Source organism: Sorex araneus, chromosome 2, assembly GCF_027595985.1.
Source record: "Sorex araneus isolate mSorAra2 chromosome 2, mSorAra2.pri, whole genome shotgun sequence".
In the NCBI taxonomy this organism is placed as follows: domain Eukaryota; kingdom Metazoa; phylum Chordata; class Mammalia; order Eulipotyphla; family Soricidae; genus Sorex; species Sorex araneus.
The window spans coordinates 12,188,166-12,203,195 of record NC_073303.1 but is presented as its reverse complement, the minus strand read 5'-3'; the positions used below and the strand labels follow the sequence as shown (position 1 = coordinate 12,203,195).

Genomic DNA, 15,030 nt, shown 5'->3' with positions numbered 1-15,030 from the left:
GGGCGTTTGCACGCGGGCGACCCGGGTTCAATCCCTGGCATCCCATGTGGTCCCTCCTACATCGTCAGGAGTAACTGCCGGGTGTGACACACACACACACACACACACACACACACACACACACACACACACACACACAAAATGCAACATTCTCTTCGTGAAGTGGCCACACACAGAGGTCAGAGCTGGGTCTACAAGAAGCAGGCATCATTTCTTTTTGGTGCCCACAAAGGTGTCATTCTGTCATCAGAGCCACGCTCAAAGGTGTACTTAGAACTGACCTTGGCCCTGGCGCTGTAAAAACAGCAACAGCGATAAATATATGTTGAGCAGGCTTAGCATCCACAGGTGAAGCTATTGGCCAAGAGCAGACCAGCGGCGTACCTGTGTATCCTCCATGACCACTGATTCAATGTCCTCTCCCAGAAACCACTGAACGCAGTCTCGCCGTGAAGAGATACTTCCTGGGGCAGACAAGGAGTGCAGTAGCGTCCACATCTGCGTGAGACGCTGATGCCAATTTTGGTCCTGCCCCAAAATTAACACTGATAATATGGACCAGAGTACACAGACCCCTAAATGCCACTGAACCAAGCAAGGGACAGAAACTGTTAATCCTATTATTTTAGTACCATGTCCTATGATTTAAAGACTATGCATCTTGGGGCTGGAGCAATAGCACAGCGGGTAGGGCGTTTGCCTTGCACACGGCTGATCCGGGTTCGATTCCCGGCATCCCATATGGTCCTCCGAGCACTGCCAGGAGTAATTCCTGAGTGTAGAGCCAGGAGTAACCCCTGTGCATTGCCGGGTGTGACCCAAAAAAGAAAAAAATAAAGAAAGAAAAAAAATAAAGACTATGCATCTTATTGTATGTATGATCAGTTAAGAAATATCACTGAGTGACTAAAAATGAAGATGCCTTGTACTGTCCGCACTTAAAGTACATAATTAAGGGAGGAAAAAAATACAACTGAATCAAGAGCCTCTCCCCCTACCCCCTGGCTGCTGCATAAACACACATACACCAAGAATAAGTAGAAAGTCTTTGAAAGCAAAACAATAGGAAATAACTCTTGGCCAGGGCACCAGCTGAGATCATGTTGATTTCTTCATGAGTCCTGTGAGAGCAAGTCTCTGCGTGCTTCCTGAGGCCTCCACCTAGAGCCCTTCGGACACGGCCAACACATACATTTCATTACGTAAGCCTTCGGCGCTATCAGCCAGCTGCTGCCAGCCCATAATACACGGACCTCTTTCACTCACTCTCTTGCTTTAAATGGGAAAAAAAAAAAACAGAGTAGCTGTTGAGGTAACAGGAATCATAAAATATGCAAAACACTATTCTCCCCCCCAAAAAAAGATTGCAGATAACCAGAAAGTCAAGTTTGCATTTGAAAATGACTTACTGCATCTCAACTGCCTTTATCTGCCCCTGATGTGCAAATTAAGGTATAATCTTTCAACTGCAAATTAAACTGTTCCTTTTATTTTTCAGGCCAACCAGGAATTCAACCCTAGGAGACTTTCTCCTCGATTGCCAGTCAAATTTTTCACGGGGAAATGTCACCGAGCAGGCTCCCTCTCCTTGCGGTGTTTGTCCAAGGTTCAAGGACAAGCAACTTGAAGCCCGTAAGAAGCAGCTGGCTCAAGGGGGCAGCCGGAGAAGCTGGAGCCGCTTCTTGCATGCAGGTAACCTGGGGGTCGATCCCCGGGACTGCAACGAACCCTCTGAGCATTGCTGGGTGTCACTGAAAAAGCAAAGGCAAAAATCTGCCGGCAAAACAGATCATTCTCATCATCACAGGGCTCTTCACTTAGGTTTCCAGAAAGCTCCGTGCTCTGAAACCACCCCAGAGAAGGTCTCGGGGCAGGGACAACACATGGTTCTAGCGACAACAGGAAACAGACGAAACAGTTTGGATAATTCTCATCCCTTGGCGGCAGAGGAGGAGAAGACTCAGTCCTGAACAGCCACGGAGCCAGAGACAGTTAGACTTGGCCCCAACAGCCTGCAAGACTTGGTGTCAACTGCTCACCAGGCGTTGCTCTCGGGGACTCGGGACCCCTGAATAAACGAGCGACATGAGCCCTCGGTCCCCAGTCCCGCTGACCCCACACATGGGCCAACTCCTCTCCCCGGATGTGGGACAAGTGAACTTCCCAACATTCCCAACGTGCTCCGGTGACTCTGGTGGTAGATGGTGGCCTTTGCTCCGAGAGAAACGGGCACTTGAGTGTGCCAGTGCGAGCTCCAGCCTGTGATGGAGAATCTGCCGCGGGCCCAGTGCAAACGGGGACGTCCACAGTCACCTGTGGCGACGCTGACGGCAGACGATGCTAAACTCTCCTCAGAGAGAAAGAATTTGTTGGACCCAGTCGCATAGATATGTGTCAAAGCCAAGGCCAAATCCTACCTGTTTTTTATTTTTTGGCTTTTTTTGAGGGGGAGGATCACACCCAGGGATCCTCAGGGCTTGGTCTGGCTCTGCTCTCAGGAATTACTCCTGGAGGAACCATATGGGATGCCAGGAATCAAACCCAGGTCAGCCGCACGCAAGGCAAACGCCCTACCCGCTGTACCATGGCTCCGGCCCCCAATCCTACCGTTTTTAATCGACAACTTTCCTTCCTGCCAGTGGACAGAGGACGGGCCCTTCGATTTGCCCAGCGGCCACAGTCCCGACACGGGCCCAGCTCTCTGGCTGCCACACTCACACATCAGCAAGTGATAACGCCAAAATGTGAGCTGGACACTTGCCCGTCTTAATCATCCCTAAGGAGGGCACCGGAACCACGGTGACTACAAGAGCATCTTCACTTCACACAGGAAGCGACAGTTTTCTTCTCTAAGCAAAGCAAGGAACACAACGAGTTTTTAAAAGGGGGACCTCTGAATGCCGTATTTGGAGATTGCAATATTCAGTCCCCTTTCTGCAAAGATACGGAACATCTCTCCCAACAATTCACAGGCATTCGGGGTGGCGGGGGCGGGGGGCGGGAGGAAGGGAACAATCTGACTCTGTTCACAGTATCTGATCCCCAGGAAAAGTCCAATTATCACATGGAAGAGTCAGAGGCTTAAAGACTCCAAAAATAGGGATCTTCCCAGGCTCATGAGCCTGACCTTGAGACACACCATCTAGTAGGAACAAGTATGCAAACAAATAATAAAGCGGACTACGCAATGACAGGTATTTGTACGGGACAGAGAGAGGTGACGACCTCTGGAGACCCTGGAGGTGAGAGGTGGGAGTGGAAGGGCCATGACCTTCCAGGTGAGATCAGCTCCCGCTGAGTTCCAAAGGAAACACATGCGTCCAGGCCATGTGACAGCAGGCAGGGTAGGGACTGGGGAAGGAAAGGGCCGGGGAACGGAGGGAGAGTGGGAGAAGAGAGAAACAGAGACACTTAGAAAGGGTCCAAGCACACAGACCCGCGCACTGGGGAGACAGAGGGGGTCGTTCTCCTGGGGAAAGAAGGGACAGAAGCAAGCTCACTGGGGTGGGAAATCAGATCATTTCGGGGAGAAGGGAAATCCTATGTGGACGGGGCAAGAAAACAAGTTAGAGAGGCAGGCACGGGGTAGAGTAACAAGATCTTGTACCAAGATCCAGCCCCCAGCGTCCCATATGGTCCCCCGATCCCTGCAGGGATGATCCCTGAGCCAGAAGTAAATCAGTGCACAGCTGGAGGGAGGGAGGGAGGGAGAGAGGGAGGGAGGGAGGAGTAGGGGAGGGAAGGAAGGAAGGAAGGAAGGAAGGAAGGAAGGAAGGAAGGAAGGAAGGAAGGAAGGAAGGAAGGAAGGAAGGAAGGAAGGAAGGAAGGAAGGAAGGAAGGAGGGAAGGAGGGAAGGAGGGAAGGAGGGAAGGAGGGAAGGAGGGAAGGAGGGAAGGAGGGAAGGAGGGAAGGAGGGAAGGAGGGAAGGAAGGAAAGAAGGTCCTCTGAGTAGGGGTCAAGAAAGAAAGAAAGCGCCCACTAATCTGAACTTCCTTCCCACAGGGAAACTCAGTAGTGACCAAGTACAGCAGAAACGATGAGACTGTGATGAGGAACAGCCAACCATTCACTCTATCTCCTAATGGTCCTTCCACTGAGAATATAAGCCTTAGATTGAACTTGGCAGAGCATGGCAAGCTACTGGCAGAGCCTGGCAAGCTCCCCGTGGCATATTCGATATGCCAAAAACAGTAACAACAAGTCTCACAATGGAGACGTTACTGGTGCCTGCTTGAGCAAACCGATGAACAACGGGAAGACAGTGCGACAGTGCTAGACTGAACTAAAGCCATTTCAGACCTTTAGAAAAGCTAAAACTTAAAACACCTAAGTATACAGAAAAATTCCAAACCTACACAATTGAAGAAACTAAATTAAATTTTTAAAAGCTTGACACAGGCCCGAGCCATAACACAGCCCTGCACACAGCCGACCCGGGTTCAATCCCCATCATACACCCCCTCTGGTCTCCTGAGCCCACAAGGAATGACCCCTGAGCAGAGCAGGAGGAAGCCCTGAGCAATGCCCAACATGGGGGGTAAGAAAATTAAATTTTTTTCACAAAACAACCGATGTGTCTAAGCTAACTTCTGCAAAAGGCCAATCAAAACTCCCATGTCATTTTTCTCTTCCAATGCCAATTCTCTAATTAAGGAAGAAAAAATCGAGCCTGGCTGCTATCAAAACTAGCTAACAACTGGATGAAAGGTTGGTGTTTTGTCTTTTTTAAAAATCTTCCTTTAAACTGAGTCGTTACTCGCTGAAAATGGAAACCCCCTGCTGTCCTCAGGAAGCCCGGCTGTGACAAGCCAGTTCATACAAACTCGGGTTGAAGAGCAGCGGACACCTCCCCCAGCTCCAATTTACGAGGGAGAATTCAAAGTGCAGTCGACAAAGCAGGACGTGTCATCAGGATCAGAATGGCCACAGGATAAAGAGGGGAGCGACCCAAGGATAAGATTGGCGTCCTGGGCCAAACGCACCCCATCGTTGACACCTGCTTTTCCTCTTTGTCCCTTTCTCCTCCTCTCTCCCCACTGAGCTTCCGAGCCATTTCCCCCAGCGACCGAAAACCATCCCCGCACTATTACCATTGATTTCTGCAGGCAATGGTGGTTCAAAGAATGAGGGACTTGTCCCTCCGCTACCAGCAGGGCCAAAACCACAGCGCTCTTAGGGGTTCATAATGCACAAGGTCAACGCGAGGTTGTCGGCCCGTGATCAAAGCGAGCGGGCTATTCTTTCTGTCATTTATACAGAACACACAAGATGTGTTTATTTTCGCCAGCCTCTGAATGAACTCCCTTTAGGTGGCATGGAAAAGGTTCCACATTTCTATAAAGCACGAAAGCCAGGGGAGTGCTCTTACTTGAGGCTCTCATTAAGAGCAAATTTCATTTTTTGAAACTTTTTGATCTTTTTGTGTTTACTCAAGAACCCCTCGAGTTTAAAGGCCATATTGTCTGAATCCAATTGGTGTAATGGATAAAACAAGTACAGAGCAACGGGCCAAGTTTCAAGGGGGAAACAGTATGCATCCCATAGGCGGCCGCCACAACACGGGGCTTATTAGTGAGCTTTACAGAGCTGGGAAAGGCAGATTTCTGGGCTCAAACGGCAGACAGAAAGAAAAATCAGTACTCACGCTGTTTGCTACTTAAAAAGTCCTACTCACATCTATCTGAACATCAATAATACAAACCCGAAAAAACTTAGGAATTGGATCAACGGGTAAAAGACCAGCACACATTTCTGAGCAGTGCGGCGTACAGCTGAACAGACACGCATCATACTCTCGAGCGTGTTGTTTGGGCTAGACACAGGATGAGTGCTAACACGAGTTTACCAAAGTATGGATTTCCAAAGATGCTGACGCTGCCTTTCTCTCCGATCAACGTCAAACAGCATGTCCCCAAATATTGTTAAAAGTGCAAGCTGTAAGCTGTTACTCGAGGCACGGGCTTAGTGACCAAGTGCCGGCGGCCACCAGGGTCACAGGCAAAGGTGCTCTCAGAGCTGTGAGGGGCCGAAACTCAAGCTCAGGGTCTTGCACATGTCAAGACTGTGCTCTGCCACGCTGCCCACAACCTCGGCCAGAACGACGACTTCCAACCCCCCTCAAAGGGCTAGGGTGCATGCCTCACATGCAAAAACCCGGAGTCAATTCCCGGGATCGCACAGGCCTCCAGTGATGAGTGCCTCCTGCCCCCAGGGCAAAGGAGGCCCTGAAAACTGCAAAACCAAAGCAAAAACACCTGCTACTTATTGACACAGCCATCACTGGGAGACATGGAGACACACACACACACACACACACACACACACACACGTACAAGAAAATTCAAGCATGAATGTGTCCTCACTTCACGGTCGGTGAACCTTAATGAGACGGTACTCCATCACGTAAAAGGCAACGCAGTCCTTAGATGAAAGCAAGCAATTTGCTGTAACGTGGACAGAACTAGAACTAAAGTGTGTTCAGGAAAGGAAGCCAGAAGAAGAAGGAGGACAAGCACAGGATGACAGCACTCATATGTGAATGCAGAGGGAGTGGGAGAGAAACACAAGGATCAAGGGGGTGCCGAGGTCACCCTGAGCCCCAGAGTCTGGGGAGGAGACGGAATGAAATGGAGTGAAGAGGAAGGGGCGCAGCGAGAGCTGAGAAGCCACGGGGGGTCGGGGACAAGGAGCCCCAGGTAAATTGGTGATGCAGGGGAAGGGCAGAGCCAAGTATCCAAACCACAGCATCAGCAACACTGAAACTGCGAGGCCCAAACTTTTATAACCAAATTTAAAAGGTGTCTGTGAGGATGTCAAGATGGCGGGAGGGGAGGGGGTGGGGGTGAGGGTGGGGGGTGGGGTGGGAGAGGGAATCTGGGACAGTGGTGGAGCGGAAGGACACTGACCCTGGAGGGATGGGTGATGGGACACTATATCAAAAATCCAACCATGAATGTTCAGAGTGCTTTAATAAAATAAAATTTGGAAGGAAAAAAAAAGGACATTACGTTCCTTAGTATTATCTTTCTTTACTGTTACTGAAATGAGGTGAGTCGCCTGTTTCTTAAGAGGAAAAAAGTAAGGGCCAGGAGAGAAGCAGAGAGGTTCGAGTCCTGGCTTCATTCCTGGCCTTACGTGGCCCCGCCCCAAGTATCACTGGTGCAGCCCGAGGCCAGCACTGCATCCTCAGGCTCCCGTGGACCACCAGCCCCGCTGACCCGTAATCTCAAATGGGGCCCCGGGAATCCCGAGCACCGCCTGGAAGAACCCCTGCCTGATCGCCAAAAAGAAAAGATAGGCAGTTAATTTCTCTACTTAATTGTTTGGCTTTTTGTATCACACCCAACAATGCTCAGGAATTCCTTCTGGCAGTGCTCAGGGGACTCTATGTGTTGCTGGGGATCGAACCCAGATCAGCCACCTGCGAAGCAAACGCCCTCCCCACTGTATCATGGCTCCGGCCCCAAGATACAGAGTTTAAAACGCTACTGAATACCAAGAATGCATCACAAGAAAAAACAGAACAGGTGATGGAAGTGAAAACAAATGCATGAAGGATTGGCCAAGTGACATCCGAGTTGTTTGCAGAGGGGCCCGGGCTAGAAACACCCAGCTGAGAAACCTCTGCATCTGAGCATCGGGGCCTGGATGCAAACAGAGGAGGAGAGAGAATCGCCACCTGTAGGACACACCTGAATTCAAATCTTGCCCCCCTCCCAGGACAGAGCAATGGGAGCCGGAGGGAGAGGGCAGGGCCTGGTCAGCCCTGAAGAAAGAATGCGTCGTCTCTGCTTTCCTTGTCAGGAGCCAGGCGTGACAAGGGAAAAGTCTTCAGACAAAGTGAAACGCTCGACAAAAGGAAGCCGTCTACCATTCAAAGTCTTCAAATGCACAAACGTAAGTGTGATGTGAACTCGAGGTTTTCTCCAGGTTTCTGTCTCCTGCACCTTGCTGATGGGTTGCGTGGACACCGGGAGCACATCAAGTGTTAATGCAGGTGTCATATTAACAAAAACTAGCTATGATGATCCACAAACTTCACAACCATTGAAAAAAAATTTAAAAACACTCCATCCGGGCTCTGGGATAGCTGAGTGACGGAGGACCGACTCCACGGGCAGGAGACACATAATTCAACCCCATGCACCGCGCCACACGCACCCTCAGATCTTGGTGGCCACTTGGGATCCCTGGCACACCAGGAGAGCATAAGTGGGTGCCCCTAGCAAGCACAAGCATGCAATCATGCCTTTACGCAGAAGTGAACTGGGGGGCTGGAGCAGGTAGGCGTTTGCAGAGCAGGTAGGGCGTTTGCCTTGCACACGGCTGACCCAGGTTTGATTCCCAGCATCCCATAGGGTCCCCCGAGCATTGCCAGGAGTGATTCCTGAGTGCATGAGCCAGGAGTAACCCCTGAGCATCGTCGGGTGTGACCCAAAAAGAAAAAATAAATAAATAAGAAGTGAATTGGGTGCAGCCATCGTTGAAGGGGGGAAGAGGGAAACGCTTTCCCATCACCGAGGCTGTTCTCTTTTTTCTTCTCAGTCAAGCAGAAGACTGCATTCATGGGAACCTCTGTCGTCCGTTGAAGCAACAGCTTTCCTTAGGGGAGTACTCCCTCCACTTCATCATTCCAAGGCTGTCTCGCTGCTCTGAACCACGTTCACAAATGTGACAAAGCTCCCTGACTACAGCAGACAGCCTAGTGGCGCATCTGCCAGTGACGTTGTGCAGCTAATTACAGAAGCCACACGCTCCCGGCCCGGGCTGGGCGCAGAGTGAGGTGTCCTTAGTTTCGCTGACCTTTCCCACGGGGAAGGAAGAGCTGCTCGTCTACAAACGGGCTCGACCTCTCCGCCCTCTGCAGATGAGCACCTGGCCAACATCAGCCTCTGCTCTGGCTTCATTACTCCCTTCTGCTCCTAAACGTGCGCCAAACTCCCCCGCCCCACCCCGCGCGGGGGCCACCCGCCTCTGCCGCCTCCCCCCAGCCCTGGGAGGGCTCTGCACTGCTTGGCCGACTGGAGCTCAGGATGCCGAGACATGTAACGGCCCTCCTAGGCAAACAATGTCAAATATGTGTTGCTCTGAGTTGTTCTCTTGAAGCTCTACAACTGCGTCACTCGATCCCTTTATCAGGAAGGGATAAACATCTGGACTCAGACTGCTCGGGTGATGCTTTAGCTTGCGGGAGGCCTGGGCTCAGGGGCCAGCGTCTTATGGGTCCCCGAGCAGCCCTGGAAGTGACCCCCCCACCGCCGCCGAGGCAAGACAGGAGGAGCCCCTAGGCAGGCTGGGGAACCCCAAGTCTCCACCACTGAAGAAACAGTCGGCCCCAGAGAGCTGCACCTCTGAAAGAGATGGCGCCTTACCTGTAACATAGGACTGAAATTAGATGGATTCCAAATAAAAAAAAATTTTTTGAAAAAAGAATAATGTAGAGTTCATGTCCACTTCAATCAGTTTAATCAGCGGCTGAACAAATAGCAGTACTCCTAGCATTAAAACTCAATAGCACTGTAGCACTGTCAATCCCTTTGTCATCCTATTGTCATCCCACTGTCATCCCACTGTTCATCAATTTTCTCGAGCGGGCACCAGTAACGTCTCCATTGTGAGACTTGTTGTTACTGTTTTTGGCATATCAACCACGCCACGGGGAGCTTGCCAGGCTCTGCTGCGCGCGGGCAGGATACTCTCTGCAGCTTGCCAGGCCCTCCGAAAGGGACAGAGGAATCGAACCAGGGTCGGCTGCGTGCAAGGCAAATGACCTACCCCACTGTGTGATCGCTCCAGTCCATTAAAAATAAATAAATAAATAAATAATTTTTTTGAAAGACCATAAAACCGGCACCCACAGTGCTCTGGCGGGCTGCCGGAGTTGAGGCAGACGGTAACCAGCTGACGCAAGGCCCTGCCCACAGTGGTCGGCACAGAGGAGACAATTCAATCGCCGTCACCTACAGCCACTGACTTTACTAAATATTCACCTGAGGCGTCCCAGACAACAGGCTCGACACCGAACCAAGTCTCCACCCAGAGTAGTCCCGACGCTTCTGCCAACGTCCTTCCGGCCACGTGCTGACTCCCCGTCTGAGCCAACACCCCGCGTTCCCCAGCGCCCCTGAGCTGGCCCCGCAGTGGGTGGGGCCCCCTGTCTCCCGTCTCCTCCTTGCCCGCACCCAAGCACCCTTCACTCTGCGCTGCCATCCAGCCTCTGGCTCAGAAAAGGGGATTTTTTTTTTTTGCTTTGCTTTGCTTTGCTTTGCTTTCTTTTGCTTTTTGGGTCACACCCGGTGATGCTCAGGGGTTACCCCTGGCTCTGCACTCCGGATTTACTCCTGGCAGTCCATATGGGATGCCGGGGATAGAACCTGGTTCTGACGCATGCAAGGCAAAACGCCCTACCTGCTGTTCTATCGCTCTGGCCCAAAAATGGGCTTTTTAAGAAGCATCTGCATTCGTGACAGCCTGAAGACGAACATTACAGCAGGGGACAAGAAGAGCCCCGCTCCTTCCCTCCTTCAGTCTGGCTCCGTCTGGGGGCCAGCTGTCCCACTGTGGCGACCGGGGCCAAACGCTTCCCTTCAGCCACAGTGCTCACACGCAGCAGAGGGGTGGGGCTTGGCAGGCATCAGGCTGGGCGACACACGGGCAGCGCCATGGAGATGGCTCTGGGGATGAGGGCAGGTGGGGTGGGGGGTCTCACTTGCGCCCTCCCCGCTGCAAGGCAGGTAGGGGCTCTCTCTGTCACCCAACGCTGGGCTCAAACGGGGAAAGGAAAACTATTCCTCAACAGAGCACTTTTCTTTAAAACAGACCAGGAAAAAAAACGACAACTAGAAGTTTTGGGATCTACGTTGTTAGGAACATACCTGGTAGAGGATGCCCGGAGTCATAGAAAACACACATCCTTAGAAAGTGAGAAAGAAACACCTAAGTGTCTTATCCATAGAGCGTGAAACTCAAAATGTAAAGATATTAGTTCCCCCCAAAATAATCAAAAGATTCGGTGTATACAATGAAAGGCACAACACTATTCCTTGTTAACTTTAAAAATTAGCATTACATATAAGCGTGTATGCTTATGTGTATGTGTGTGTGTGTTTATGCAAAAGCCAAGTCAAAAGAAGACGAAAAAGTCTGATTCTATCCCTAGCCCCACCGGAAGTGACCCCTAAACACACCCCCAAACACATTGCACCACCACATGTGGTCCTCCAAAAATAAGTGAAATTCAAAATTTCAAAACCAAATGAAGGTATTCACTGTCACTGTCAACCCGTTGCTCATCGATTTGTTCGAGCGGGCACCAGTAACATCTCTCATTGAGAGACTTATTGTTACTGTATATCCTCCGCCCCTCTCGGAGAGCCCGGCAAGCTACTGAGAGTATCGAGCCCTCGAGGCAGAGCCTGGCAAGCAACCCGTGCGTACTGGATACGCCAAAATGAAGGTATTAGCCAATGAAAATTGATGCTAATTTTAAATATGTGCTAATTAATATTGTACAGAATAAAGACTCTAGTGGAACCAAATAAATAGGCCAGGAACCAACAAATATCTAAAACAATCAACATTTGAGAGAGCAAGTAATATATAGATAAAAGGAAGGGGGAAATACTTTATAAAGATAACAGATGATATTGGAAAAATTGTGCATCTAAATAGAACATTATAGGAATAAACTAGTATCATGTCCCCCTTAAAAATATCAACTCTGGAGTTGGAGCAATAGCGCAGCGGGTAGGGCATTTGCCTTGCACGTGGCCAACCCGGGTTCAATTCCCAGCCCAGATGGGATCCCCTGAGCACCGCCAGGAGTAATTCCTGAGTGCATGAGCCAAGAGTAAACCCTGTACAATGCCAGTATGACCCAAAAAGAAAAAAAAATTTATATATATATATATATATATATATATATATAAAACATTCACTGTCACTGTCATCCCGTTGCTCATCAATTTGTTCAAGCGGGCACCAGTAACATCTCTCATTGAGAGACTTATTGTATTGTTACTATCTTTGGCATATCCAATACACACGGGTAGCTTGCCAGGCTCTGCCTCGTGGGCTCGATACTCTGGGTAGCTTGCTGGGCTCTCCGAGAGGGGTGGAGGAATCGAACTCGGGATGGCCTCGTGAAAGGCGAATGCCCAACCGCTGTGCTATCGCTCCAGCCCATATATATAATTATACACATATAATTATATATATGCATACGATATATAATTATATATTTTATATATTTGTATAATGTATACAGTTATTTATATATTATATATTTTATACATAATATAAATATATATAATGTTATATATATATCAACTCTATGGCTGCTGTGATAGTACAGTGAGAAGAGCATTTGCCTTCCATGCCACCAACCCAGGTTCAATCCCCGGCATCCTATGTGGTCAGTCCCCCGAGTACCACCAGCAGTAACTCCATAGTGCAGAGTCAGAAGTAACCCCTGAGCATTGCATCTGCCTTGCACGCGGCCGACCAGGGTTCGATTCCCAGCATCCCATATGGTCCCCTGAGCACTGCCAGGAGTACTTCCTGAGTGCAGAGCCAGGAATAACCCCTGTGCGTCACCCGGTGTCACCCAAGAAGCAAAAAAAAAAAAAAAAGGGGGGGATGCGCTGCTCAGATGCATGCTCTCAGAGCAAAAAGAAACATCTAGAATGATCTTAGCACCGACCCAAAGCAAAGAATGATCAGTTTCAAACAGGCTTTCTCTTCCTCACAGCGTGTGTAAGAGCTAAGGTTTAGTACACAGAACGTGCACTGTGTGGTCCCACAATAAAACAAATCCAAATGGCCTTTAGACAGAGAAAGACATGCTCAATATCATTAGCAACCATCAAAGTGCAAGCTAAATCACTGTGAGATCGTGTCTCCACCACCAGATTAGGCAACGTTTTAGAAATCCGACCGTATCTGGTGTGGCCACGGGGAGAGAAGGACCACGGGCTTTCACTACTGAGAGCACAGACAAAAGAGCTGTCTAGAGTGTGAATACACACGGGGCTCCTGTGACTGTCACTCATCTCTGAGGTACAGACCCTGAAGTGATTCTTTCACTCAGACCCTGAAAACATGAGCAAAATACTTCCAGCAAGGTTCATGGAAGCGCAACACTGGAAAAACCCTGAGGGGTAACAATAACAAAACGGACAAGTTGGTGCATGTTGGTTCAGGGAAAGGCAGGGAAGGGGCAGGTCGTTCTCTTTCAGCAGCCCAGAGACACGGGGGCTGGGGCGAGCACAGGAAGACTCGGAGCTTGCTTGCCTTGCATGCAGCCGATCCCATCTTCACCCAGGTACCAGAGGGGCCCCTAAGTACCCCCAGGAGTCACCCCCAAGCACAGAGCCAGGAGTAGACCCTGGACACCATCAGACATGCCCCCCACCCTGAAATAATAATAATAATAATAATAATAATAATAATAATAATAATAATAATAATTTAAAATTACTCTAAAGACGTGCATCAAATCACAGAACACAACAACAAAGAAAGTGTAAAACAAGAAAATTAAGCGTGCTATTTTGAAATATAAATAATAGGTGGCAACTTTACCAAAAGTAAATGCATATATCTCCTAGGAGGGTAAAGATTACTTCCGGGGGTAAATTGAAAGAGGCAAACAAGCTCCAATTCTGACGGTGGTTGGTAGGTAGAGGAGAGAGCTGATTCTTATTTAAATTGCACACTTGTTTCCTAAGCCCTGTGTACGCATGTTAGACTTCCCTTCCAAAGAGAGGCAGGGGAAAGGTTTGCCGGTGAAGTTAAGAAGTAAAGAATCTTTAGAATCTGGCTGAGAAGACGCGACGCCCAAAGGGCAGGGGCGAAAAGGAACAGGGGACAGGCTGGACCTGAGGATCGATGAAAAGGGACCAAGGGGGTTGTCGAGGTGGAAAGACACAGAATAAGGAAATATCTCTAGAAAGCGGTTCCTAAGAAGCCTGGTGGGATGAGACTCAACTCTCTGAAAAGTGGACACTTGTGCAACTCTAATTTGAGGGAACGAAGCAAGAAGCAAGGGCCCACATGTCCACCTCTAAGCAACAAACTAATGCTTGGCAACCTGGTGTTGTTCTTCGTGTCCGAAACAGCTCCAGTGGGCAGGGAAAACAGAGCCGACGACTTCCAGTGTCTCACCAGCCACAGACCAGACTTCCCACGAAAGGAACAGCGGGTAATACTTAACCAACATTCAAATCTCCTATTAGTGAACTTCACCAGCATTCAAATCGTGTCTTTACAAAACCCCACATTCAAATTTCGGTCTTAGCAGCTCAATTCAAAACAGTATAATCATCTTGAAAGTCGGGCTCAACGTGTCTTCTCAGTTTGTATTGAACAGTCACATTAGAAATTGTTCAAAAGCCAATTTCCAGAGAGAGAGAGAGAGAGAGAGAGAGAGAGGAAAATCACCTGACACAGTAACGGGGGAGGGGGGATAGACTGGGATAAATGGTGGTGGGAAAAGCACACGGGTGAAGAAGGGATGGGGGTTGGAACATCATATGATTGAAATCCAATCATGAACAACTTTGTAAATGTGTATCTCACAGTGAGTCAATAGAAAATTAAATGAAAAAGTAATAAAAAACTGAAAAAGGGGATTATATACCATAATCAAATAGGATCTCTTCCCAAAAATGCAATTATTTTAATAACTAGTTGTAATAACATATTATGTCATTAGAATAAAGAATAAACCCACATGAAAATCTCAATAAATTCCAATACATTTTAAAATAAACTAACTAAATTAAACCTAATGTCCTGAAATCGATTGCTACTTTAAGAGAAAACAGTAAAAAACAGTAGCTTCCACTTACTTAATCGAATTTCTAAAGTGGTCTTCGGCCGGGTTTTTCACTGTACAGCTATTCAGAAGCCATAAGTCTGCGTCAGATGCGTTCTCTGTTGAAAAATGAAAACAGGAAACGAGAAGTTGGGATCACATTCAGTTGGTTTTTGTTTTGTTTTGTTCTTTGCTTTTTGGGTCACACCCGGCGA

At 48.9% G+C, this 15,030-nt stretch overlaps 1 protein-coding gene across 2 annotated transcripts in view; it reads right to left on the bottom strand.

Moving 5' to 3' along the window:
- CDKAL1 (CDK5 regulatory subunit associated protein 1 like 1) overlaps positions 1–15,030 on the bottom strand; it is a 658,282-nt gene that overhangs the window by 536,350 nt on the left and 106,902 nt on the right. For both annotated transcript variants that reach the window (XM_055128799.1, XM_055128800.1), the window contains exon 5: positions 14,850–14,934. In XM_055128799.1, coding sequence (XP_054984774.1) covers positions 14,850–14,934 — 85 coding nt within the window. The remainder of the gene's footprint in view (positions 1–14,849; positions 14,935–15,030) is intronic.